The 21,008-nt window shown below is 45.9% G+C and overlaps 7 protein-coding genes across 10 annotated transcripts; 4 read left to right on the top strand and 3 right to left on the bottom strand.

The window, feature by feature from the left end:
* Positions 1-48: 48 nt before the first annotated feature.
* LOC108161809 (cationic trypsin) lies at positions 49-958 on the top strand. Its single transcript, XM_017296169.2, has one exon. The coding sequence runs from the start codon at positions 93-95 to the stop codon at positions 891-893; it is 801 nt and encodes a 266-aa protein (XP_017151658.1). The 5' UTR covers positions 49-92; the 3' UTR covers positions 894-958.
* An 804-nt stretch (positions 959-1,762) lies between these two features.
* Positions 1,763-4,259, top strand: LOC108161807 (sorting nexin-2). Its single transcript, XM_017296166.2, has 5 exons — positions 1,763-2,056; positions 2,276-2,379; positions 2,467-3,352; positions 3,417-3,569; positions 3,631-4,259. Exons 1-5 carry the CDS (start codon positions 1,880-1,882, stop codon positions 3,679-3,681), a joined length of 1,371 nt encoding a protein of 456 aa, XP_017151655.1. The 5' UTR covers positions 1,763-1,879; the 3' UTR covers positions 3,682-4,259.
* A 602-nt stretch (positions 4,260-4,861) lies between these two features.
* On the top strand, positions 4,862-6,110 carry LOC108161811 (AN1-type zinc finger protein 2A). The gene is made up of 3 exons (XM_017296170.2): positions 4,862-5,057; positions 5,133-5,674; positions 5,749-6,110. Exons 1-3 carry the CDS (start codon positions 5,003-5,005, stop codon positions 5,911-5,913), a joined length of 762 nt encoding a protein of 253 aa, XP_017151659.1. The 5' UTR covers positions 4,862-5,002; the 3' UTR covers positions 5,914-6,110.
* LOC108161803 (conserved oligomeric Golgi complex subunit 3) lies at positions 6,022-9,606 on the bottom strand. Its single transcript, XM_017296159.2, has 8 exons — positions 9,270-9,606; positions 8,695-9,213; positions 8,135-8,622; positions 7,941-8,080; positions 7,717-7,877; positions 7,520-7,649; positions 6,710-7,458; positions 6,022-6,644 (listed from the first exon to the last, which is right to left on the bottom strand). Exons 1-8 carry the CDS (start codon positions 9,432-9,434, stop codon positions 6,252-6,254), a joined length of 2,745 nt encoding a protein of 914 aa, XP_017151648.1. The 5' UTR covers positions 9,435-9,606; the 3' UTR covers positions 6,022-6,251.
* A 110-nt stretch (positions 9,607-9,716) lies between these two features.
* Positions 9,717-12,886, top strand: LOC108161804 (exocyst complex component 2). Its single transcript, XM_017296160.2, has 4 exons — positions 9,717-9,946; positions 10,015-10,629; positions 10,690-12,526; positions 12,587-12,886. Exons 1-4 carry the CDS (start codon positions 9,838-9,840, stop codon positions 12,723-12,725), a joined length of 2,700 nt encoding a protein of 899 aa, XP_017151649.1. The 5' UTR covers positions 9,717-9,837; the 3' UTR covers positions 12,726-12,886.
* Positions 12,824-14,489, bottom strand: LOC108161808. Of its 2 annotated transcripts, none has more exons than XM_017296167.2 (3): positions 14,285-14,489; positions 13,946-14,220; positions 12,824-13,889 (listed from the first exon to the last, which is right to left on the bottom strand). In XM_017296167.2, exons 1-3 carry the CDS (start codon positions 14,361-14,363, stop codon positions 12,894-12,896), a joined length of 1,350 nt encoding a protein of 449 aa, XP_017151656.1. In that variant the 5' UTR covers positions 14,364-14,489; the 3' UTR covers positions 12,824-12,893. The 2 variants fall into 2 exon arrangements, with proteins under 2 accessions (XP_017151656.1, XP_017151657.1); XM_017296168.2 differs by having other exon boundaries at positions 13,946-14,217; positions 14,285-14,486.
* A 1,250-nt stretch (positions 14,490-15,739) lies between these two features.
* Positions 15,740-20,257, bottom strand: LOC108163249 (E3 ubiquitin-protein ligase msl-2). Of its 3 annotated transcripts, none has more exons than XM_017298416.2 (3): positions 20,235-20,257; positions 16,641-20,125; positions 15,740-16,561 (listed from the first exon to the last, which is right to left on the bottom strand). In XM_017298416.2, the coding sequence occupies exons 2-3, from the start codon at positions 19,747-19,749 to the stop codon at positions 16,143-16,145; spliced, it is 3,528 nt and encodes a 1,175-aa protein (XP_017153905.1). In that variant the 5' UTR covers positions 19,750-20,125; positions 20,235-20,257; the 3' UTR covers positions 15,740-16,142. The 3 variants fall into 3 exon arrangements, with proteins under 3 accessions (XP_017153905.1, XP_017153906.1, XP_017153904.1); XM_017298417.2 differs by lacking the exon at positions 20,235-20,257 and having other exon boundaries at positions 16,641-17,799; positions 17,884-20,220; XM_017298415.2 differs by lacking the exon at positions 20,235-20,257 and having other exon boundaries at positions 16,641-20,219.
* Between the last annotated feature and the right edge of the window lie 751 nt (positions 20,258-21,008).

The raw sequence follows: 21,008 nt of genomic DNA, 5'->3' as shown, positions 1-21,008 counted from the left end.
ATCTTCTTGAAAATTCGTATCTCGTTTCAATTTAAACGGACCGTGATAAAGGTAGATGTAAACAGTTCTACGAAACCTACGGACAGCAAACAATGTCACGCTCTTGTCTTGTCGCGTGTTACCTACTCCTGGCCCTTGGCCTTCGCCAGGCATGTGCGATGGCTGCAGATCCAAATGGTCGTGTTGTGGGAGGTGTGGCGGCAGCCGCAAATAGTGCTCCCTACGCCGTGTCCATGCAGTACCAAGGAACTCACTATTGTGCCGCCAGCATCCTGAATACCAACTGGCTGGTGACGGCCGCCCATTGCCTGACGAACAGCGCTCAAGTGCTGGGAAGCACTTTGGTCGCAGGAAGCATTGCAGTGGCGGGAACGGCTAGTACAACCCAAAAGCGCACCATTACCTACTTCGTAGTCAACGATTTGTACACCGGGGGGACTGTGCCCTACGACATTGGTTTGATTTACACTCCGACAGCGTTTATGTGGTCAGCTGCAGTGGCTCCTGTTAGCCTTCCCGCATCTGGCCAGGTGCCAACGGGTACGGCCAGCTTATATGGCTGGGGAAGCACCAGTACAACCAATACGGCTTCATATCCCTCAACACTCCAAGTAGCCAATAGTCTGCCAATCATCAGTTTGGCCTCGTGTGAAGCTGCTTTGGGCACTAAAGGAAGCGATGTTCATTCAACGAATCTATGCACTGGTCCACTTACTGGCGGCGTCAGCATCTGCACCTCGGACTCTGGAGGTCCTTTGGTCCAAGGCAATGTCCTTATTGGTATAGTTTCCTGGGGCAAGCTGCCCTGCGGCCAGGCCAACTCTCCGTCAGTTTATGTGCAAGTCTCTTCGTTTATATCCTGGATATCGACCAATCAAGTGGCACCAAGCTAAGTTTGCTTAGTCTGAAATAAGCAGGAGTTTTCATATTAATAAAATCAAAGCAATACAGCATTTAATCTATGTTATATTTGATCGTTTTAAAAAAAGTTCTTTAATATTAATTGAGTTCATAAGTATACATATATTACAAATTTAGGAAAGTTACTTTCAAATCTGTCTGATATATGTATGACCCTCATAAAGAGTTTTATCTTTAAATATTATATCTTATATCTCATATTGAGTGGCGAGACTAGTTTGTCAACAAAAGGATATACAAGAGGAGATACATATTAAGTATCTGATCTAAAAATATTGTACAGGCTATTGCCCTCTGGCCTACTTTTAAATGTACATATTTGGAAATATATCATCTATCTATTAAATTTCACTTTCAAAGGTATATTTAAGAACAAAGGCTATAGGCGTCCATACGCAGGATTTTTTAAATTTTCGCTCTCAAATCGTAAGTACGTCATTTATTCCAATGGATTGCATTTAAATCCTATTCATCCTTTTTGCTTTCGTTCAAATAATTTCTAATTGGCGCGCACCACTCGCACCCAGTCGATAGTATTGATGGCCGAACGGCTCTTTTTGCTCTCTTCCAAGCGGTTAAGGCGCTCCAATATCTAAATTGAGCAATACGAAACTCATTTTTTAGACAAAATCCAATAAAAGCAAGTATTTAAAATAAGCCAGTCAAAAAGAAAATTGATTCATTAATCGTATACAGCTATGTGGGCATGGCTAAATGTTCTATATAGCTAGTAATATTCGACGGAATATCAAAAGCGAAGAATATGTAAAATAGAACTTGAATTCGTCAGTATATTTACGGTATATTTTTAAAATAAGACGGTATGTTTCGGTATATTTCTGGGGGGTCGGACGTCACACTGCTGCAGTCGAAAAATTAAAGCTTTTAGGCAAGAAGTAAACTTAAAGGAGTTTTTCTGATTATTAACAAACAGAAAAACGCTGCATTGACAATTAGCATGGAAGTGGAAAGTCCCGAACACAAAAGAGAATTCGCTGAAGTGGACATTAATAATGGTGCTGAATCGGCATCCGATGACGAGGAAGAAGTCCCAGCGCCCGGCAGCGTTACTTTGGAGAACGAAAATGATTTATTCGTATCAGCCATGAGTCCCAGTAGCATTGGGGATGTGCATGTAAGTCAAATCAGAGCGTACGCCCAACAGGATGCCTATTAAATTAGGTTTAATTTTTGGGGCGGCGCTCTCCATTTTGCTTGCTTTATCAACCAGAGACTGTTGCTGTGCTTTGTTTGGCGTTGACAACGTCATTAGAGCCGCCCACCAGCACACAGCCATGTTGTTGTTTGTGTGCTTATCATCAATTGAATTGTCTCTTCTCTCTCTGAATTACAGCCGCTGCAAGAAGTTTTGACGGACGATGGAGACTTCTTTATAAAAATTGTTGTATCTGACCCCCAGAAGATTGGCGATGGCATGGGCTCATATTTGGCCTACAAGTGAGTCACGCCGCCCCACTGGCTTATCATGGAATTGCATACTATTGATTCTGTTTATGTTACTTATCGGCTTTCCCTAATGACTAGAGTGACGACCAAAACTAACATTCCCAAGTTCAAGCGGACAGACTTCAGCACTTTGCGACGCTTCAGTGATTTCCTTGGCATACATGATCTGCTGGTCGGAAAATACATGCGGGTGGGACGGATAATACCCCCAGCCCCATCGAAGAACATAATAGGCAGTACTAAGGTGAAGATTAGTCCACAGCAGAGTGAGCCGGGCACTCCAATGAACCAGGAGTGGGTAGAAATTCGACGTGCAGCGCTGGAACGCTTTGTCCACCGCACCGCACAGCACCCTATACTGCGTGTGGACTTGGATTTCATGAATTTTCTGGAAAGCGATCAGGATCTGCCGCGCGCCGTTAACACCTCGGCTCTGAGTGGCGCCGGTGTGATTCGCTTGTTTAATAAAGTGGGCGAAACTGTGAACAAAATTACCTATAAAATGGATGAGAATGATCCCTGGTTTGACGACAAGATCACTGAGGTGGAGAATTTGGATGCGAACCTTCAAAAGCTGCATAATGCAATGAAGTCTCTGGTCACCTCACGACGGGAACTTTCTGCACTAACCGGCTTGGTGGCCAAATCCGCTGCAATGCTTAGCACTTGCGAGGAACACACTGGACTGTCGCGTGCCCTGTCTAATCTGGCGGATGTGGAGGAGAAAATGGAACTTCTGCGCTCTGAGCAAGCCAACTCTGATTTCTTTATTCTCGCCGAGTTTATCAAGGATTACTTGGGCTTGTTTGGTGCCATTAAATGCATTTTCCACGAGCGTGTCAAGTCTTTTCAAAACTGGCAATATGCTCAAATGCAGTTGTCCAAGCGACGAGAGAATCGTGGCCGCTTTGAGTTGGCCAATCGTGCGGATAAGTTGGATCAGGCCCAGTTAGAAGTGGATGAGGTGGGTCTGCATAATAAGTTTAATGTTTCCTTGTTGAAATCGTATGACATTCTGCGCTTTACAGTGGCAAGGAAAGGTACAACGCTGTCAGCAGCATTTTGATGACATATCGGCGGAAATTAAGCGTGAAATGGAGCGCTTCGAATTGACCAGAGTGAAAGACTTTAAAGCAAATATTATCAAATATATAGAAGACCAAATGGCACATCAGCAACAGGTGAATATAAAAAAATATTTGACCATCCGCTTATCAAAAAACGAACCATTTTGCATTCTAGATCGTCAGCTATTGGGAGGCGTTTGCTCCGTTTGCCCGTGAAATCGTTTAACTTTTATTCACAACCTTTTCTCAATGCATTTCCAAAAACTGTCAAGAGCCTACAGCCAAGCGCGCTATGAACATTTTTTCAGCGGGACCAAATTTGTTCTTGATCTAAAGACTTGGAGCTATATTTCGCCTTCAGCACTTGTCTAGCAATCTGCAGCTGCTGTTTGTATTTCCAAGCAAAAGATTTCAATTCCTCTCAGAAAGTTAAACTTTTACTATCGATGCATTCGCACTAACGTTATCTCTTTATTCTTTATATACACAGTAATTATGCTTTTATATTGCTAAAACAAAGCAAAATGGCAATAGCAGATCTAAAGCTTCGTATTCTCATTATTCACACATATTCGGTATTATTTAAAACTACGCAAAATGAATCCAGAAATTTAATTAAAGTGAAGAAGACTTTATTAACGATTTCCAAATTGAAATGTATACCATTATTGTTGGGAAAATATTTTTCCTTAATTGTTGTTGGTATATTTATGTATTTATATATATATTCCTATTAAAACATTTTGTATCATGACAAAGAGAGCATTTCAAACAAATAAATTTGTAAATATGTATAGATGTAAATAGTGGTTCAATAATCTGATTATAAATTTCCGCTCAACTACTCACAGTCCGAGAAACTCGAGTTTCCGGCTCTTCATTTTATCGAACTTCGGATAACCAAGGATTTAAGCATAGTGAACGCTTGATTATACCGCCTGCGCTAGCTGCTAGGAACAGCTACGAAAATGTTGAAAAGTTTCTGGGATATAATTGCAAAAAATTATATTTCATTAAAATTTATTAAATAAATTTGAATTTTAGCTTGGAGTATTTCGGAATGGGTGATATGGTCTTTCTCTATGATTCTGAGTTTTTGATTTTCTCTTATCTTTAAAATTGTAATGCCACAGATTTTTTTACTTTATACGGACTGAAAAAAGGGGCGTGCCGAAATTGTGAAACAAAATTAATCCAATTTGATATCACAGGAGTCTGAATAAAAAAGTCTTTGATACGGGCGTCAAACAAGACGGAATGACAACCAAAAAGCCAGCCTACTTTATTTCCCATTCGAGTTGGTTTTTAAAAATAAAGGTATGACCGCCGAATTCGTTCCGTATATCGCACAAAAGTACCGATATTTTGTGTAAAGCTACCCTGTTTATCATGCCGATATTTTTACAATTTATATTTCTGTTTAGTCATTATTGATAAAACTCGACAATTTTCTGGAAGTTTTCTTTGATTGGGTAAAGGCAATAAAAGCAGCTGCAACCTGTGAGAAGGTATATTTTCAACTCGACAGTAGACGCCACGAGAACACTATGGAGTTTCCACATTTGGGCCAGCACTGCAGCGAGCAGACATGCAACAGATTGGGTGAGAAGCAAAAACCTCCAACCAGGAAGTAAAGACAGACCATTAATTCAATTAATTTCGTAAATTTATTCATAGATTTCCTACCTGTCAAGTGTGACTCATGCGACAAGGTATTTTGCGCCTCCCACTACAACTACGATCGTCACAATTGTGCCGGGGCGTACAAGAAAAATGTCCAAGTGCCCATCTGTCCGCTCTGTCATGAGCCAGTGCCCACAGCGCCTGGCGTGGAACCTGACCTAACAGTTGGCCAACACATTGACAAGCAATGCAAATCGGAGAGCAAGAAAATCTATACAAATCGCTGCAATGCCAAAGGTTGTAAACGCAAGGAACTCATTCCTGTGAAATGTACACAGTGCCACTTGAATTTCTGTCTACGTCACCGTCATACCAGCGACCACGAATGCAGGCCAAATGAGCCCACGCCAGCAGCGCCCAGTGGAGCCAGTGGAGTTTTTCAATCTATATTCAAGTCATCCACTGACGCACGATCCAATGCGGCTAAAGCAGCGGAAAGTCGTCGTCAGAATAAGCCAGCAAACAACCTGTTCAACTCAAATCCCAGACCAAGACCAGTGCAGGCCACACAAGTTCAAAATATACAGGGAAATATGGTAAGTCATCATTAAAATAGAACCATAGTTTCGTTGCCTGAAACTAACCAATTCCAAACTATATTTTGCTTCAGACTGAAGACGAGGCTCTGGCACGGGCGCTAGCCTTATCAATAATGGAACAGGATGACGCTGCGGAACTGGATCGTAACCGCCAGACACCAGCCCCGAACAACGCACCGGGTGTTACTGTGGGCGGGCAGCAATCAAATGCCAAGGACAAGTGTTCGCTGTCCTAGTTACAGAATCTTGCGAGTACAACTCGACATATCCATCACTTGACCAGCAGCAAAGCAAGGAATCTGCCCCAATTACTATTAGAGAATATTCGAACTATTTGCATATTGTTATTGTTCTCGTAATGTTTTGTTGATAATTTACTTCGACTTCGTCACATTCTACGTGGTTTAGCAAAAATAAATCAATGTTAATTCTACATTTTGTTTTTTTGGAAAGGATAAACCACAACAGGCTGCAAGACACCACTCTTATGCAGCTCTTAAACATATAAATATATTACATGGCTTAGCTAGATAAATAGATATACATATAAGTTACATAGGGGATACATTGCAAACTATTCTGAGCTGGCCTGCGTGGATGTTGGCACTGCTAATTCCGCCACTACATTCTCTGAAGGCGTACTCTCCGCTGGAGCTGGCGCTGCTTCTGATCTAACGGCCTCCAGTTCCTCTGCCTTGGACTCTTGCAACAGCTCGGCTTTGTTGGACATTGTGCTCAGTTTTCTGCCACCTGCTGTTCCACCTTCTATTGAGGACGAGGTGCTGATTTTTCGTGCTGCTGCCGCTGCAAAACTTGCCACTCCCTCTGCAGCCAAAATACTGGCACTGGAAAGCAAGATGGATACCTGTTCCGCAGACGGGCAGCTCGTGATGATCATATCATCTGTAGAGTAGCCGTTTGTGGTCAGTAATTGCTCCAGTTTAACAAACGATTGTATGATATTGTTCTAAAGGGTTAAAAGATTTTAAATACATTTTTTTTTTTACTTATTCTCGACTTTAGGACACTTACACGTATGGGGCGAAAGATTATGAATTCCGTATCACGATTGCTCAGGTAGAGTTGCATGGCTCGCTGGAGCACTGCCAGCTTGGCCTTGATCATGCGCTGCGTTTCTTGAATGATACTGCTTATCTGCTGGGGACTCGCCCAGGGGCTCTGCCTCAGAACGTAGCTTGCCTTTGGGGACGAAGACTCCGGCGTTGAGGCTGTTGTGGAGGCCGCTTGTGCCAGCAGACTCTGTGTCTTGTCCAGGAATGTGATTAAGGGGCCGATTAACATATTCACAGCATCTCTGATGTACTTCTCGCAAACTGTCTTCAGCTGACGGTCTACCTCCTTACGAGAGTCAAGCAAATGCTCTTTTATCTGTGGTGTGCCCTCTAGCAGGAATTCGAGCAAAGCATTGTTGCTGCCCATGGAGAAGAGCTGTTTCCGCTTCTGCAGCAGTCCAAAGGCAGCGGTCTTGACTTTACTAAAGTCCAAAGATGTTTCCTTTACAGTGAAATCCACTCGGAATGGAGCAATCTGTTCCCTAAGGATCAGCAGATGTTTGATTTCGAAGAGTTCTCCGTCGATTGGCGTCTTGGCAGCTCCAATTTTGCCACCGGCATAGGAGACACTTTGGATGCAGAGCTTTAGAGCCTCCTGTGAAAGGCCTTGGAAAATGGGTCGATCAACGCAGCGATACAAGCGGGAGAGGCAGACTAAGGTGCGGCGAACAGTCGGGTACCACATTCCATGCAAATCAGCGGGGGAATCTGAAAGAATTATTTTGATTGTTCAATTTACATCTACCTCTTCTATTCCTTCGATGCATACTCATTTGCTTGATTCTGTAGGAATTATCAACGCTTTCTGTTTCTAAAACACTCGATACACTGGAAATAAAGGAGGCGCGCGAATCCGATCTGCGCAAAGGAGTAGGCTCTTGAAGAGATAACGCAATGCTCTACAAATTGTTTATATTGAATTATTAAATAGTTAAATCGGTTAAGTGTATAGAACAAGGGTTATACCTCCATCATTTCCAGCTTCTCGGGATAGGCCAGGTCGCCCGATGAAGGATTAAAGTTCTGAATGTCCGACTGTAGATACAAATGTGCACGGAATACCAAACGCTCCTGCACATCCTGCAGTAATTGATGAGCAATGGTGGCAAAGGCCTCCAGGGCGGAAGCTTGTAGATAAAAAGATTGTTGACATATTATCAAATATTACAAAGTATTTCGCATTAACATACGATTTTGTTGAACATGCTCTTCAAGCATTTCAATGCGCAAGATAGAGCAGATCTCGGCCAGCGTTTCCAAATGATTAATGTGTATGATGAAGGGCCGCAATGTATCATAAAGAATAGTACACAAGCCTTCTAGATAAACGCTAAAAACAAGGACATGATTAATCCTGAATCGGTTCTAATTTAGACAAACTCACGTCAGGTGTGGCGCGCCTGTGCTAAAGAACTGGTAAAACAAACGCTGCTCGTCCTGACACACATGCACGAGAAATCCGCATGCACTCCGCGTCAACGAGCAATGGTCTCCTTTGTGGGCCGTTTTAACATTCTGTATCGAAAGGTTCACTGCTGGCGACATCACACTGGCACGCTGAGCCAAGTAATGCTGCTGCAAGTCGGTCATTAGCTGGGTATAGTCGTTGCTGTGCTCCAGACGAGTCTCAATCAGTTGGACCACTCGTTTAACCTTCGCTGCTGCTGTTTGATATTTCCCATAATACAAGGCGAAGGCAGCATCCGGTGCTTGCAGGGCGCTAGATGAATCAGTTGCGCTATTCTTGGGATGCAGTGTAGCCTCCGTGGCCTGATTGATCACGCTGGTGACATAGTTTCGCACCAGGCCAGAGGCCTTTGCCAAGCATTGTCTATACTTCACATTGTAGGTGGCGGCGTCTTTAAATTTGGGCTAGAATAGGGTGCAAATAAACATGTAGCTTGCTGAAGATGAGCTTAAAGTGGGCTGGGTTTAAAGTCTTACATTTTCCTCTATGTAGTTCAAGCATTCATCAATTTTATTTAAGCATTCCCGGAACGCTTCGCTGGCTACCGATAACGTAGGACTTTGAAGTCGTTGATTCAGCAGCTCAACTTGACTGAAATAATGCAAACGTCGTTGAATTTCATTGCTCAGATCCTGGAGCTTCTCCTGCTCATCGATTAACTGTTCGCTGGCCGTGTTCAAGGCACTCGTCTTTTGCGACACAAACTCGTACTCGTCGGAGAGGGCCCCCAAACGATCCATGGCTACCGAGATTTGGCCAAGCATGTGGGAGCACTCCGCCTTGCGCTGCTCCAACTGCTGCAGATATTTGTGATAAACCGCATCGCCACGTTGCTCGATCTCAGCGTTGACGTCTACAAACCAGAGCAGGAAATCGTTGGTGTTCTGAAGGCCCTCGGCAGGCAGCTCTATATCGTCAGTACTCTTTGTTGGCGCGCCCTCTGTGTTCGCCTCGTCTGATGGCTCTGCTGTCGTAGAAGTGGTCGCTACCGGCAACTATCAACAAAGATGAGTCTTATCAATTTGTTCGCACTTGCGACAAGCCCACTTACCGATGGTCCGCTGTCTCGCCACAGATTTGCGAAGACATCCAAATGTTCCTCTTGCTGGACACTGAGCGCCGCCAGGGGATCGGTCTTGGACTCCCATTGCATCAGGCGGTTGCGAATTTTCCGTAAATTCTCATTCTCGCTTTGTGCTGTGGCGACGTCATCCATTTTTCTTCAGCAGCGGACTTCTTCAGCTGTTTCTAGAGCTGGAGATGTTTTGATGTAAGTGCTGACATCGATGTTTTTGCTCCGAAATCGATGTTTTTAGTCATATATTATTCGCCCCAAATTAGTGGCAAACTAAGATTTAGTGTTCCTGCAGCTTCTGAAAAGATATTCAGTTAAGATTACAAGACCTTAATCTTGTATTTTTTTAAATTCTCTAACTAAAAACAGAAAACATCAGTAACATCGATTCAAACAAACAAATATAAACAAACAAATTGAAGCTTTGCAACACTGTCCTTAGGGATTAGTTAACACTGAGCTACAATAAAACTTTGGAAGTTTATTTCCTTTGGCGTTTTTCTTGCCAAATTTTAAGCCGCTTCCACCGGTCATATAGCTCACCATGGCCCCACAACCGGTGGTAACAGGACTGTCTCCAAAAGAGGGTCCTCCTGGTACTCGCGTCATCATTCGAGGCGAATTTCTGGGCACTCGAGTGCAAGACCTAATTGGTAGGCGTAGACGGGCATCGACACCACCACATCGAGCTGGTTTTATCGTAACTTCCCACTTTTTCCAGGTTTAAAGATTTGCGGCTCCGACTGTCTGCTGTCTGCGGAATGGAAATCGTCCAACAAAATTATAGCACGCACCGGCCCGGCCAAGGGCAAGGGTGACATCATTGTGACCACTCTAAGCGGCGGAGTGGGTACGTCGACAGTTCAGTTCCGTGCCTATCACGAAACCATCGGTCCGCTGAAGGAGTCTGCTGTATGGATTGAAGAGTCGCCTTCCCAAAACTTTGCCTGGGGAAGACGAACCCTGACTCAGTCGGGGCTAACGCAGGAGGATCCTCTGGGGCTATCCATCGAAGGCAATGAACAGAAGATCCCAGAAGATCTGCGAGATTTGTTTCCCGAGGCCTGTGGCGATCTATCGCAGGAGCACTTTTCGCCTTCCTGGTTCCTGCTGGAAAATCATTTGGCCACATCCTTTGAAGACCTCAAGGCAGGCTTGGCATATCTGAAGCGTAAGGTGGAGAGTCAGAAGGAGGGACAGTTGTCGTTCCTCAAATCAAATGCGGGCTCTGTCATTGACCAGCTGGACACGCTGATGAATATACGGGACAAGCTGCAAGAGGATCTCAAACTGCATGGAACCGAACCGCTGAACATTCTGGAAGCGTCCATAGAGAGTGAGAGTGAAGTGTCTCTGGCACGATTGTGATTCTAAAGCCTTCCTTTTCTCTTTTCAGACTCAATTACCGAGTCGCAGAAGATCTTCACAGATGTCTTGGTGCGTAAGGAGAAGGCAGACTCCACCCGATCCGTCTTGTTCGCTCTGTCCAGGCACAAGTTTCTCTTCTGCCTGCCTAATGCGGTGGATCGGCGAGCAAAGGCGGGCGAATATGACATAGTGGTCAATGACTACTCACGCGCCAAGAACCTGTTTGGCAAGACTGAGATTCCCATATTCCGGAAGGTGCTGGAAGAGGTCGATCAACGTATTCTTTCCATACGGAAGCAGCTTCACGAGAAGGTGGTCAAGATGCCTCAAAGCGTGGACCAGCAGAAGAAGTTAATAAAGGCCTTGACCAGCCTGGAGCTCCAGCAGAGTGGCACGCCCATTGGAGATAAGCTGCGGAACATAGATCCTGCATGGGATGCCATTGAGGCCAGAGCCAAGTATCTGGAGGCTACTTTCCGGCAAACATTCGAGCAGCATGCCAACAAAGATGCAGCCGGCACGCCGGAGAAGTCCAAGAGTCGTGACCGTGATCGTGATCGTGATCCCAGCCAGGCGCCAAGTCGTGTCAACTTTTGCGAGGAGCTCTGCGACATTGCCGCTTCTCAGTTGCCGGATTTGTGGCGTCTGGGCCAGCTTTACTTCACAGGAGAGCTCCGGGGTCCCCACGATCCAAAGCCGGGTGATTTCAAGAAAATGATTCTCAACGCGATTGAGAAATTTTGCGTGTACCTGCGACTGGCCATACTCATAGCCGGTGATCAGCGTGCATTGCGCCAGTCCAGCGGCCTGAGCTGGTCGATTGGCTCCGCCTCGGCCACACATCAGTTCCTCCCGTGGATTCCTCAATGTCTTCGCTATACGAGAATTGCCTATGCCACCCTAATTGGCCTGGATTTGCCCTCCGATGCCCTGGACATCATTCAGAAACTTATCGACGAGGTCCGGCTCTTCTGTTTCTCCATCATCTTCAAACGCTCCACAGACCGTTGCAAGAAGCTGGGCAGCCAGGAGACCTGGGAGTTCGGCGTAGAAGATTATCCCGGTGCAACCATTCTGCCCGCCGCCCTGGAGGCACTTCTCGTGGAAACGCTGGATGAGGTGCAGTCGGTTTGCATGCAGCCAGAGTCCCGGGAGGGAAATCTGCTTGAGCCGCAGTCGGATGGACAGCGTGAGGTGTCGCAGCGCCTCCAGGAGTTTCTCTCCACCTTCAGTGCGGTTATTGAGGAGCTGGCCTTTCAGTCCCACGACGAGGAGACGCCCACGCACAACGTCTCCCAGCTGTTGGGCTTTCCCAATGCCCAGCAGCTGGACTCTGTAGCCAGTGGTGGAGCAGCGGTCACCTGGGAGCAGCGTATGCTCTGTTGCCTGGCCAATTATGCCTACTGCAACAAGAGCTTTTTCCCCCACATCGGAGACGTGTTCGTTCGCTACGGCTATCCCTTGCCGACACTGGCTATTGAGACGTCGCGCTATACGGTGAACCAGCTGTTCACCAACCTGCTGGATGAGTATGTGGAGCACAAGGGCGATCCGCTGGTGGGCACCATTGAGCCGTCGATGTACCTGGGTCGCTTTCAGTGGGATCATGAGATGGAGATTGGTCAGCTGCGACCCTATGCCCATGAATGCTGCGATAACCTCGTCGGCGTCTACTCGGAGATCTACAGCATCTCCCCAGCCCTGCTACGCCCCATCCTGGAGTCCATTGTTCAGACCATATCCGAGGAGCTGGCTCGACTAATGAGCTGCGTGCAGCGATTCAGCTTTACAGGTGCCATACAGGCTCACGTGGACATCCGCCTACTGAGGGATGCCCTCGAAGGCTATGCGAATGAGACAGCCAAGTGAGTGTTCCCCTTGATTCAGATTTACCTGGCATTCATTTCAATTTGTACTTTCTACAGAAACTACTTCATGGAGGCACTGGAGGCGATCAATCCTCCGCTCAATGTCGAACAGAAGCGCAAGGCAGACGAGATCCTGGAGCGTGTGAAGCGGAATATGAGACTGCAGTTGCTCTGCTTCACCATTAAAGAGCCCTAGGGAGGAGGACATTCCACTCTACAGTCTGCACTCTACACTCTCCAATCTGCATTCAATGTAGATAGCCCTGTGCAGATTAGACTTGTGATTCCCGATTGTTCAGTTGAAAGGGATATAAATCTTTATTCAATTGCAGATATTATATTGATTTCTAAAGGAAACCGCTTTTTAAATTTTAAAATCGAAAGTAAAGTTGCTGCCTTCCGTTTCGTACTTGTGAGCCAGCTGCTTGATGGCTTGCTCCACATCGATGGTGTTGAATTTCTCCTGAACCCGCTGCTTGACGGGATTCTCGATGGCATCCATGATCTGGTAGCGCAGCAAATTGGGCACCACATTCACCGCAAACTCCATCACATAGTCCAAGGTGCCGGCGCCATCGCATCTCACTTGGATATTGCCCATGTCGAACTGGAGGTCGGTGATCTGCGGACGCTGTCGGGTGTCCAGGGACTGACTGACGCCCACAGTGGCGCGAATATGTTGCACAGTAAACTGTACGTGACCGACACGGGTCATCATGCCTAGCCCCATCTCCCATTGGCCGGCTCCAGTCACCTGCTGGGTGCCCACCTGAAACACCAGCGACACCGTCTTATTGGCCATGAGAGCCGTTATGTTGCCGACACGATAGAAGCTGGAGATGCCGTGGATCCAGGTGTGCGATAGCTGCACGCTAAACACTCCCATAGTGCGATTCATGTCCGGTAGATGATACGGATCGTAGCCCATCTGGCGCACCACCTTACGGCCCTCAGCAATGGCGCTGTCCAAGGGCGTGATGGAGTTCGGCAGACGGCGATCTCCCATGCTCGTTTTGATCATTGTATCGATCTCGCTGCGCAGCTGCTTGTCGGCCTCCTGCAGCATAAATGGCTTCATCGCATCAAATACCAGATTGGGGGCAGAGTTGACCATGCCCTGGAAGAGGGATCCCATGAAACCAAGGTTTTGGAAATCCATAGCCATGTCCCTGAAGGTAATGTCTATCTTGATGCGATCTGTGGTTAGGTGGCCGTCACGTTCCACAGCCAGGAAGGCCGTGGCCTCTGCATACACATTCTTGAGGATCACCGTAAAGGGTCCCTGGGCACGTGAGATCCAGCTGGCCAGATTGTACTTGCCCTTAACCAACATCTCATCCAATTGAACGCCACCCTTAATCTGCAAAGATAAGTGTTGTACGGATTTCTCTTCGATTTAGTTTGATTTGCTTTCACCTTCATCGACTTTAGGTCCGCATCCACGGTGTCTATGCGGAACTTGGACAGACCGTAGGCCTTCACCTCCTTCATATCCAGATTGCCAAAGCCCATGTTCTTCTTGACATCGGGCACGTCTATAGGATCGGGTATGGGCACGCCAGGCAGGCCCAACGGATCCGACTGCTTGAAGTGTTCGAGAACCGCCTCCACCTGCGCAGCCATGCGATTCTGGGTCGCCTCAATGTTATGTTCTTCATCCGTTTCGCCTGCTTCATGCTCGACGATAGCTGCTTCAAAGCATGGACAAAGGTCACAAGTGGCAGATGAAGCACAAGGGACAAGCACAGCACTCACCGTCGACATCCTGGGGCTGGGTCTGTGCCTGGCACATCAGCAATCCAACGAGCAAAAACCCTATCAGTGGCTTCATCATTTCTAGATTGTCTTGAACTTTTGCTTATCAGTATCAGTGAGAAATTAAGAGGAAACGCGCCAGCCTCCACTCGGCACTCAGTACTCGGACAGTGTACTCGACTTGACTCGGGACAAACACGCACTGAGTTGTTAATCAAGAGATAGTGATGAGCCAGTAGCAGCAGGCAGACAGCAGCAGCATCACAGCTTAGCTTATCTAAGGGCGACTCTCGGAACGGAGCGGAGCGGCTGATTGAACTCTGAATTGAGATTGAGTGAGTAATCTGTGAGCGACGACACCACAAATGAGCACAGAGAGCCGAGCCGAGCAGCCCGGAAACGGTCTGGCACTTTGACAGATGCCGCGAGAGAGAGGTTCATCGGACTCCCTGCCTCCACTCCAAGCTGTTCCCAGTCCTATTCCAAAAAGACTCATGTGTTGCTTTCATAAATATTTTACATACATATATTGGTTTCGCATATTTTGAATTTATATGTTATGCATTACATATTATATGGCTTAGTTTTTATTTAGTTTCACGTGCTCAAAAAAAATTCATGCTCAAAAAAAGTTTCTTAATCTATGAAAAAAAATTTTATTTAAGCTATGAAAAAAATTTTACTTAAATTATGAAAAAAATTTCACTTAAGCTATGAAAAAAAATTGTACCTAAGCTATGAAAAAAAAGGGTTTTTGTTTTGTTTTTGGGCTAACAGCAGCCGCAGTTGGAGCAAAGCATTACAATATTTTACCATTCGTTGTTCGTTGAACGAAAAAGAACATTTTTGGTGCATGTATTACTATTGCTTTGCCCTTATCTTAAAAATTTAGATCTTATTGGCGGCTGCCAACGATTGCTGTACAAACATTATTCATTGCTATAAGCATTACGAGATGGGAGCCTCAGAAAGATATTTCTGAGCGGCACACAAAGACCGGCCCCTAAGGCGATCTCCCTATGGGGTGCATACATATTATGTACATTTGCATCGCTTAATGCTAGATGAAATTCTGCATAGTATGGTAAGGGATTCGAACCTTACCGTATACACAAAGTTGAAAAGCACCTACAAATTGTGGCAGGAACCAAACAAATTGAGTGGATTTGCGTATTTTAAACGCTGAAACAATTGGGAGAATAAATACATTAAAATGAAAGCATTCATCCTTGCAAATATCAAGACATGTGATACAGAGCTTGATTTGGACAGTTTACCCCCTTTCCAGGGTAAATAAAACAGATTAAAGATATCAGGACATGTGATACAGATACAGTATACCCTTTTAGAGCTCGCGCACGCTCTAGCTGAAAGATGAGCGGAAAGCGGAACAGAAATAAAGAGGCTGCTCTGAGCTTTTTTAAGCAGCTATCATCGGTTTCTATTAAACTATTATTTCAGTTTAAGAACTATCTCAACGCAATGTTGCATAGTTATATTTTTTGCCAATTGGCGAATCTTTTGGTGGAATCGGGTGGATTGTATGAAAAATTATCTTTTTCAAGATAATCAGCCCAATTACACCGTTTCTATTTGTGTAATTACATGTTTATACAATAAAAAACATGCTTGATCGATCAAACAAAGCTGAGCTTATATTGGCGAGCTTTCTGAGTTTTCAACTCCGCATTCAGCTAGAATGTGCCCGCGTCCTTAGGGTAACCGTTACAGCAGATAACAAATATCTGGATATCTGATACAAAACTAGACTTCACACAGTATACCCCTTGCAACGGGGTATTTACATATATACAAGAACGTGCTAAAAAAAAAGTTTTATCAATATCCCGCCCGTTTCTTATAAACCATCAGAGCCCGACATGATCTCCTCGAACAGTGAATGGGCATTGTCAGTGGCCGACAATCTGTCGCCAGCGGCAGAATTGCTAATGGCGGAGGAGCCACCACTGACCAGCTCATCAATGGTATTGCGTGGGGCAAAACCACGTAGACGAGCACTCCTTTTGATGGCAGGCTTGAATTTCTTTGCAGGCGGCTGCTCAACTGAAACGGTCTTTGGCTTTGGTTTTGGCTCGGGAGCTGGCGCTGGCGCTGGCGCTGGCGGAGGTGCAACATCCGAAGCCATAAGTGTAGGATGTGGCATCACGTACGCATACTGAGGAACCTTGCTTTTGGGGTCGTTATTCTGCAGCTGGACACGCAGAAAGCCAACCGTGGCAGGATCAATCGGTACGGTGCCTTGGAAGATGTTGAAACCTGAAAGACACAGCGAATGAGAGAATTAAAAGATGATCGAATCGAACCTCAATCGAACCCAAAAGGATCATAATCTTACCTTGATATTCCCCATTCTCGTTCTGAACGATAACCAAAGGATGTTGGGACTGTTGAAGATTGCAAAGGGGCACTAAACTTATACCGCCTTGGGAACTAGCAGCCTTTTCGGCATTTACCTCCTTTGTTGAGGTTGCCTTTGCTGTTGGTGTTGCTATTGCCTTTGCTGTTGTTGCTGCTGTTGGTGTTTCTGTTGTTGTTGTAGACTTTTTCTCGCTCTGGGGATTGGGGAGTGATGGGGGCTCCAAGTTTTCCAATTCCAATTCTTCGTCATCGTCATCGGAATCGAGGAAGTCCGTCTTATGCGGATTTTGACAACCAACGCAGTGACAATTTGTACAAGTATTGCCGGACCTGTAGCAGGGGCAGCGGGTATTGCGACAGGTCGTTTTGGGGTTGACAGCCACTCCAGAGGTTCCGCAACGGCATATGGGCTTCGGTGGCTTTTCCTTCGTCTTTCCTGCACTCCTACGAGATGATCCCGTCGTAGTACTCTTAGTAGTTGTCTTTGCGGAGGATTTAACAGACGTTTTGGTGGAAGAAAGTTTGGCAGGGACAGGGACAGGCACAGGCACAGGTACAGGCACAGGATTAGAAACTGGTCCTTGAATGCGTGTCGGTGACGGAGCTTTATTTGCTTTAAATTTGAAAGGGTGCTCGGTTATGGCGCAGGAGCGCTTTGAACTAGCAGGATTAATTTTCGTGTCTTTCTTCTTGCCCTTGGTGGTGGTGGTTGGTGTGTACTCCTGGCTGGAACTCAGTTCTTCCTCTGAGGAGGTCACCTCTTCATATGACTCATCCGAGCTGGCATTCTCTTGCGATGTCGCCTGGCTGGAAGTCTCTTGAGGTGCTGAGGTTCTGGCAATCTCTTGATATAGCTCCTCGGTAAGCCTCTCCTCCTCCGAAAACTCCTCACAGGTCCTGGCAACCTCCTCGACGACATCCTTCTCCTGCGATGCCTTCTTGTTGGGTGTGGCAACATCTTGATATCTCTCCTCGGCAACACTCTCCTTCTTCGACGTCTTCTTGCTGGCACTCTCTTGAGATGCGGAGGGTGTGGCAACATCTTGATATCTCTCCTCGGCAACACTCTCCTCCTTCGACGTCTTCTTGCTGGCACTCTCTTGAGATGCGGAGGGTGTGGCAACATCTTGATATCTCTCCTCGGCAACACTCTCCTCCTTCGACGTCTTCTTGCTGGCACTCTCTTGAGATGCGGAGGATCTGACAATCTCTTGATATATCTCCTCGGCAACACTCTCCTCCTTCGACGTCTTCTTGCTCTCACTCTCTTGAGATGCGGAGGGTCTCACAATCTCTTGATATATCTCCTCGGCAACACTCTCCTCCTTCGACGTCTTCTTGCTGGCACTCTCTTGAGATGGGGAGGATCTGACAATCTCTTGATATATCTCCTCGGCAACACTCTCCTCCTTCGACGTCTTCTTGCTCTCACTCTCTTGAGATGCGGAGGGTCTCACAATCTCCTGATATATCTCCTTGATGACACTCTGCTCCTGCGTGCCAGCCTCCTGGCTGGCACTCTCCTGGTATACCTCTTCAATGACAATCTCTTTGTATATTTCCTCGGTGACACTCTCTGCAGATGTATCCTGGCTGGCACTTTCCTGCACTACATCCTGTCTGGAAATCTCTTGAGAAATCTCCTGGTAGACACTTTCCTGCATGGTATCCTGGTGGACCATCTCTTGAGATTTCTCCTGGTAGACACTTTCCTGAATGGTATCCTGGTGGACCATCTCTTGTGATTTCTCCTGGCTGACAATCTCCGGATTTACAAGCTGGCTGACACTCTCCAAAAATGATTCCTGGCTCACGGTCTCCAGGTATCCCTCCTCCTGGCTGACATTCTCCAGGTATGCCTCATCCTGGATGATATTCTGCAGGTATGCTGTGTCATGGCTCACATTCTCCAGACATGCCTCCTGCTGGAGCACCAACTGGCTAACGCTCGCTGGGGCTACCGCCTGGTTTTGCAGCTCCTGCTCCTGCTGGAGCACCAACTGGCTAACGCTCGCTGGGGCTACCGCCTGGTTTTGCAGCTCCTGCTCCTGCTCCATATCCAGCTGGGCTATCTTTCTCTTTTGGGAGGGGAACAGCTCAACCTCAGCTGTCGTTATGGCCAACAGAGCTGGCTGTGGGGTCGCTTCTATTCTCACCACTTGACCAATTTGGAGCGCACCCGGGGGATGCGCTTCGAAGGGAGTCGATGCAGCCGTGGGCACTACATAGGTCATGGCATAGCCCGTTGTGTTGTTGGGGAAGCTGGACATAGAGACTGCATCCGATAGATCCACCTGCTCCAGCTCGTTCCAGCTGTTCTCCGTGTAGCCGGCTTCAGTGCTCAGGGAGCCTTCGTTCAGAATGAACGGCGGCTGGACGGCCATTAGACCCATCCGCGACCCTGTCGGCATTAGGGGCAGCGGATGTGAAAATTGAGACTGCTCTGCTGTGGCGGCTGCCTCTATTTCAATGTCCGTGATGGACAGTTGCTCGGGAAGGTTTTGCTCGTACGGCAGCTCGGGAGTTGTGGCCGCAGTGGTGGGCGGAGTCTCCGCAGGCAGAGATAAGGGAAGATTCTTCAGGAAGGGCAGATCCGGCTGTGGCAGAAATGTGTCCCGTATATCATCATAGTTGGTCCCTTCCCTGATGAACTCCTGCGTTGTCATGGGCGGCAGCCTGATGCGTGGAAACTGTGCCACATGGCTCAAATCCGGAAACTGTCCAGCTAGCTGGGTGAACATCGAAGACTGCAGCAGATGGACACAGAGCGTCTTGTAGCAGAGCAACTGTATGGCCATTAGACGGTTCTCCTCGTAGGTCTTGAAATCGGAGCAGTCTTCGCACTGCCTGCACCGCGACATCAGCCGCTTGCGTCCTCTTATGCACAGCCGGCACACATAGTGATGGCAGTGCTTCCCCTTCGGAACATATGGATCCACCAGCAGTTGGCAGCACACCACACATGACAGCAGCTGGCGCAGCTCTCCGATCCCAGAGCTCAGCTCATCCAGGCGCCGCTTGGACAGATTTACGGCCGAGCGAAGGGACAGTCTGACGACTTTCTGGTAAACCGTTTGAGCCGTCATTGTTTATAATCCGTATATATGCGAGTGCTGTCTGTGTGTGTGTGTCTGAGTCTGTGCCTGTGTGTGTTTGTTTGTTTGTGGGACTGTACAAACGCCGGGAAAATTTGTTTACACCACCACCTGAGACTCCGCTGGCCAGAGTGCGTTCAGGATTCTCTTGCGACTCCACCCACCATCCGATTTTCCTCCGCCTCTTGGCCTGTTGCCTGCCTGCTCCCTTAATATTAAAAATGGACTGTCAATTGCCCAGCAATTTGTTGATGTTGCCTCCAGCCACACATGCTCTCGAGAATTTTCTTTTTCACAAATTTTCTATTCGATTTTCTGCAGAAGCCGTTGCTTGGTGTTTCACTTGGCTGCTGCCGTATGCTTACAACTAATATTCACGTGCCAAAAAAAAAAAAAAAAAGGTTTATGTTTATATATTCTTAAGATTAAGTCATTTTTAAATATCACTTAAAAAAAATGTAAGAAAAAAAATTTACCCCTGCAAAACAACAACACGATGATATTATGAAGAATAGCTATCGAAAAGATATACCTCAGAAACATACCAAAATATATCGACACATTTTAAAAATATACCGTCAAAATATACCGCTAAAAAATTTAACAAAACAGTAATATAAAAAATTTTATCGTTTACACTTATCACTGCATTCCTTTTCGTCAGTGTCATTTTCCTTGGCATTTTGGTACTGTTTCTTATGATAAAATTTAAATATATTTAAGTCCGATATTGAATATAACGTAATACACCCAAATATTGATCAAATATACCATTATATACCCAAAAATGTATATTCTGTCGAACTTTTCTATTACGAACAAATATTTTTATAGAACGAATATATATAAAAAATATTGCAATTCTATAAGTTACAAAAAACGATTTCAAAATATACCCAAAAGTATAAAATATACCGTAAATGGTCACTCTGCTAAGGTTTTTTGTACTAACGATAGATTAAATATACCATCATATACCGATAAACCGTAAATATACGTTCAAGTCAATGCATGAATACCTAACGCGTCGAAGGAAATATCAAGAGCAAAATGCCATAAATACCATAAAGGAGAGTTGCCAAGACATTTAAAAGTGGCGATTTTTAAATATTAAATATTATATTATAAATTATGAATATAAAAACATTTACCCCTGAATTTATCTATAATTAACGGTTTTCACCTTTAACGAACCTAGGTGGATTAGATTAAAGCACTTGAGGAACAATTATCAGGCATAATTCGCAATC

This window comes from Drosophila miranda, chromosome 4 (genome assembly GCF_003369915.1).
Source record: "Drosophila miranda strain MSH22 chromosome 4, D.miranda_PacBio2.1, whole genome shotgun sequence".
Taxonomy (NCBI): Eukaryota; Metazoa; Arthropoda; class Insecta; order Diptera; family Drosophilidae; genus Drosophila; species Drosophila miranda.
The sequence above is the reverse complement of the archived record's forward strand: the minus strand, read 5'-3'. Positions and strand labels throughout refer to the sequence as shown.

Coding starts and splice junctions, on each gene's coding strand:
- LOC108161809 (XM_017296169.2), top strand. CDS start 93: ATGTCACGCTCTTGTCTTGTCGCGTGTTACCTACTCCTGGCCCTTGGC.
- LOC108161807 (XM_017296166.2), top strand. CDS start 1,880: ATGGAAGTGGAAAGTCCCGAACACAAAAGAGAATTCGCTGAAGTGGAC. Junction 2,057..2,275: donor GTAGCATTGGGGATGTGCAT/GTAAGTCAAATC, acceptor TCTGAATTACAG/CCGCTGCAAGAAGTTTTGAC. Junction 3,570..3,630: donor AAATGGCACATCAGCAACAG/GTGAATATAAAA, acceptor TTTGCATTCTAG/ATCGTCAGCTATTGGGAGGC.
- LOC108161811 (XM_017296170.2), top strand. CDS start 5,003: ATGGAGTTTCCACATTTGGGCCAGCACTGCAGCGAGCAGACATGCAAC. Junction 5,058..5,132: donor GCAGACATGCAACAGATTGG/GTGAGAAGCAAA, acceptor ATTTATTCATAG/ATTTCCTACCTGTCAAGTGT. Junction 5,675..5,748: donor AAAATATACAGGGAAATATG/GTAAGTCATCAT, acceptor ATTTTGCTTCAG/ACTGAAGACGAGGCTCTGGC.
- LOC108161803 (XM_017296159.2), bottom strand. CDS start 9,434: ATGGATGACGTCGCCACAGCACAAAGCGAGAATGAGAATTTACGGAAA. Junction 9,214..9,269: donor GGCGAGACAGCGGACCATCG/GTAAGTGGGCTT, acceptor CTTTGTTGATAG/TTGCCGGTAGCGACCACTTC. Junction 7,459..7,519: donor CTACAGAATCAAGCAAATGA/GTATGCATCGAA, acceptor TAATTCTTTCAG/ATTCCCCCGCTGATTTGCAT.
- LOC108161804 (XM_017296160.2), top strand. CDS start 9,838: ATGGCCCCACAACCGGTGGTAACAGGACTGTCTCCAAAAGAGGGTCCT. Junction 9,947..10,014: donor TCGAGTGCAAGACCTAATTG/GTAGGCGTAGAC, acceptor CACTTTTTCCAG/GTTTAAAGATTTGCGGCTCC. Junction 10,630..10,689: donor TCTGGAAGCGTCCATAGAGA/GTGAGAGTGAAG, acceptor TTCTCTTTTCAG/ACTCAATTACCGAGTCGCAG.
- LOC108161808 (XM_017296167.2), bottom strand. CDS start 14,363: ATGATGAAGCCACTGATAGGGTTTTTGCTCGTTGGATTGCTGATGTGC. Junction 14,221..14,284: donor CCAGCCCCAGGATGTCGACG/GTGAGTGCTGTG, acceptor CATGCTTTGAAG/CAGCTATCGTCGAGCATGAA. Junction 13,890..13,945: donor CGGACCTAAAGTCGATGAAG/GTGAAAGCAAAT, acceptor TTATCTTTGCAG/ATTAAGGGTGGCGTTCAATT.
- LOC108163249 (XM_017298416.2), bottom strand. CDS start 19,749: ATGACGGCTCAAACGGTTTACCAGAAAGTCGTCAGACTGTCCCTTCGC. Junction 16,562..16,640: donor CGAGAATGGGGAATATCAAG/GTAAGATTATGA, acceptor TGTGTCTTTCAG/GTTTCAACATCTTCCAAGGC.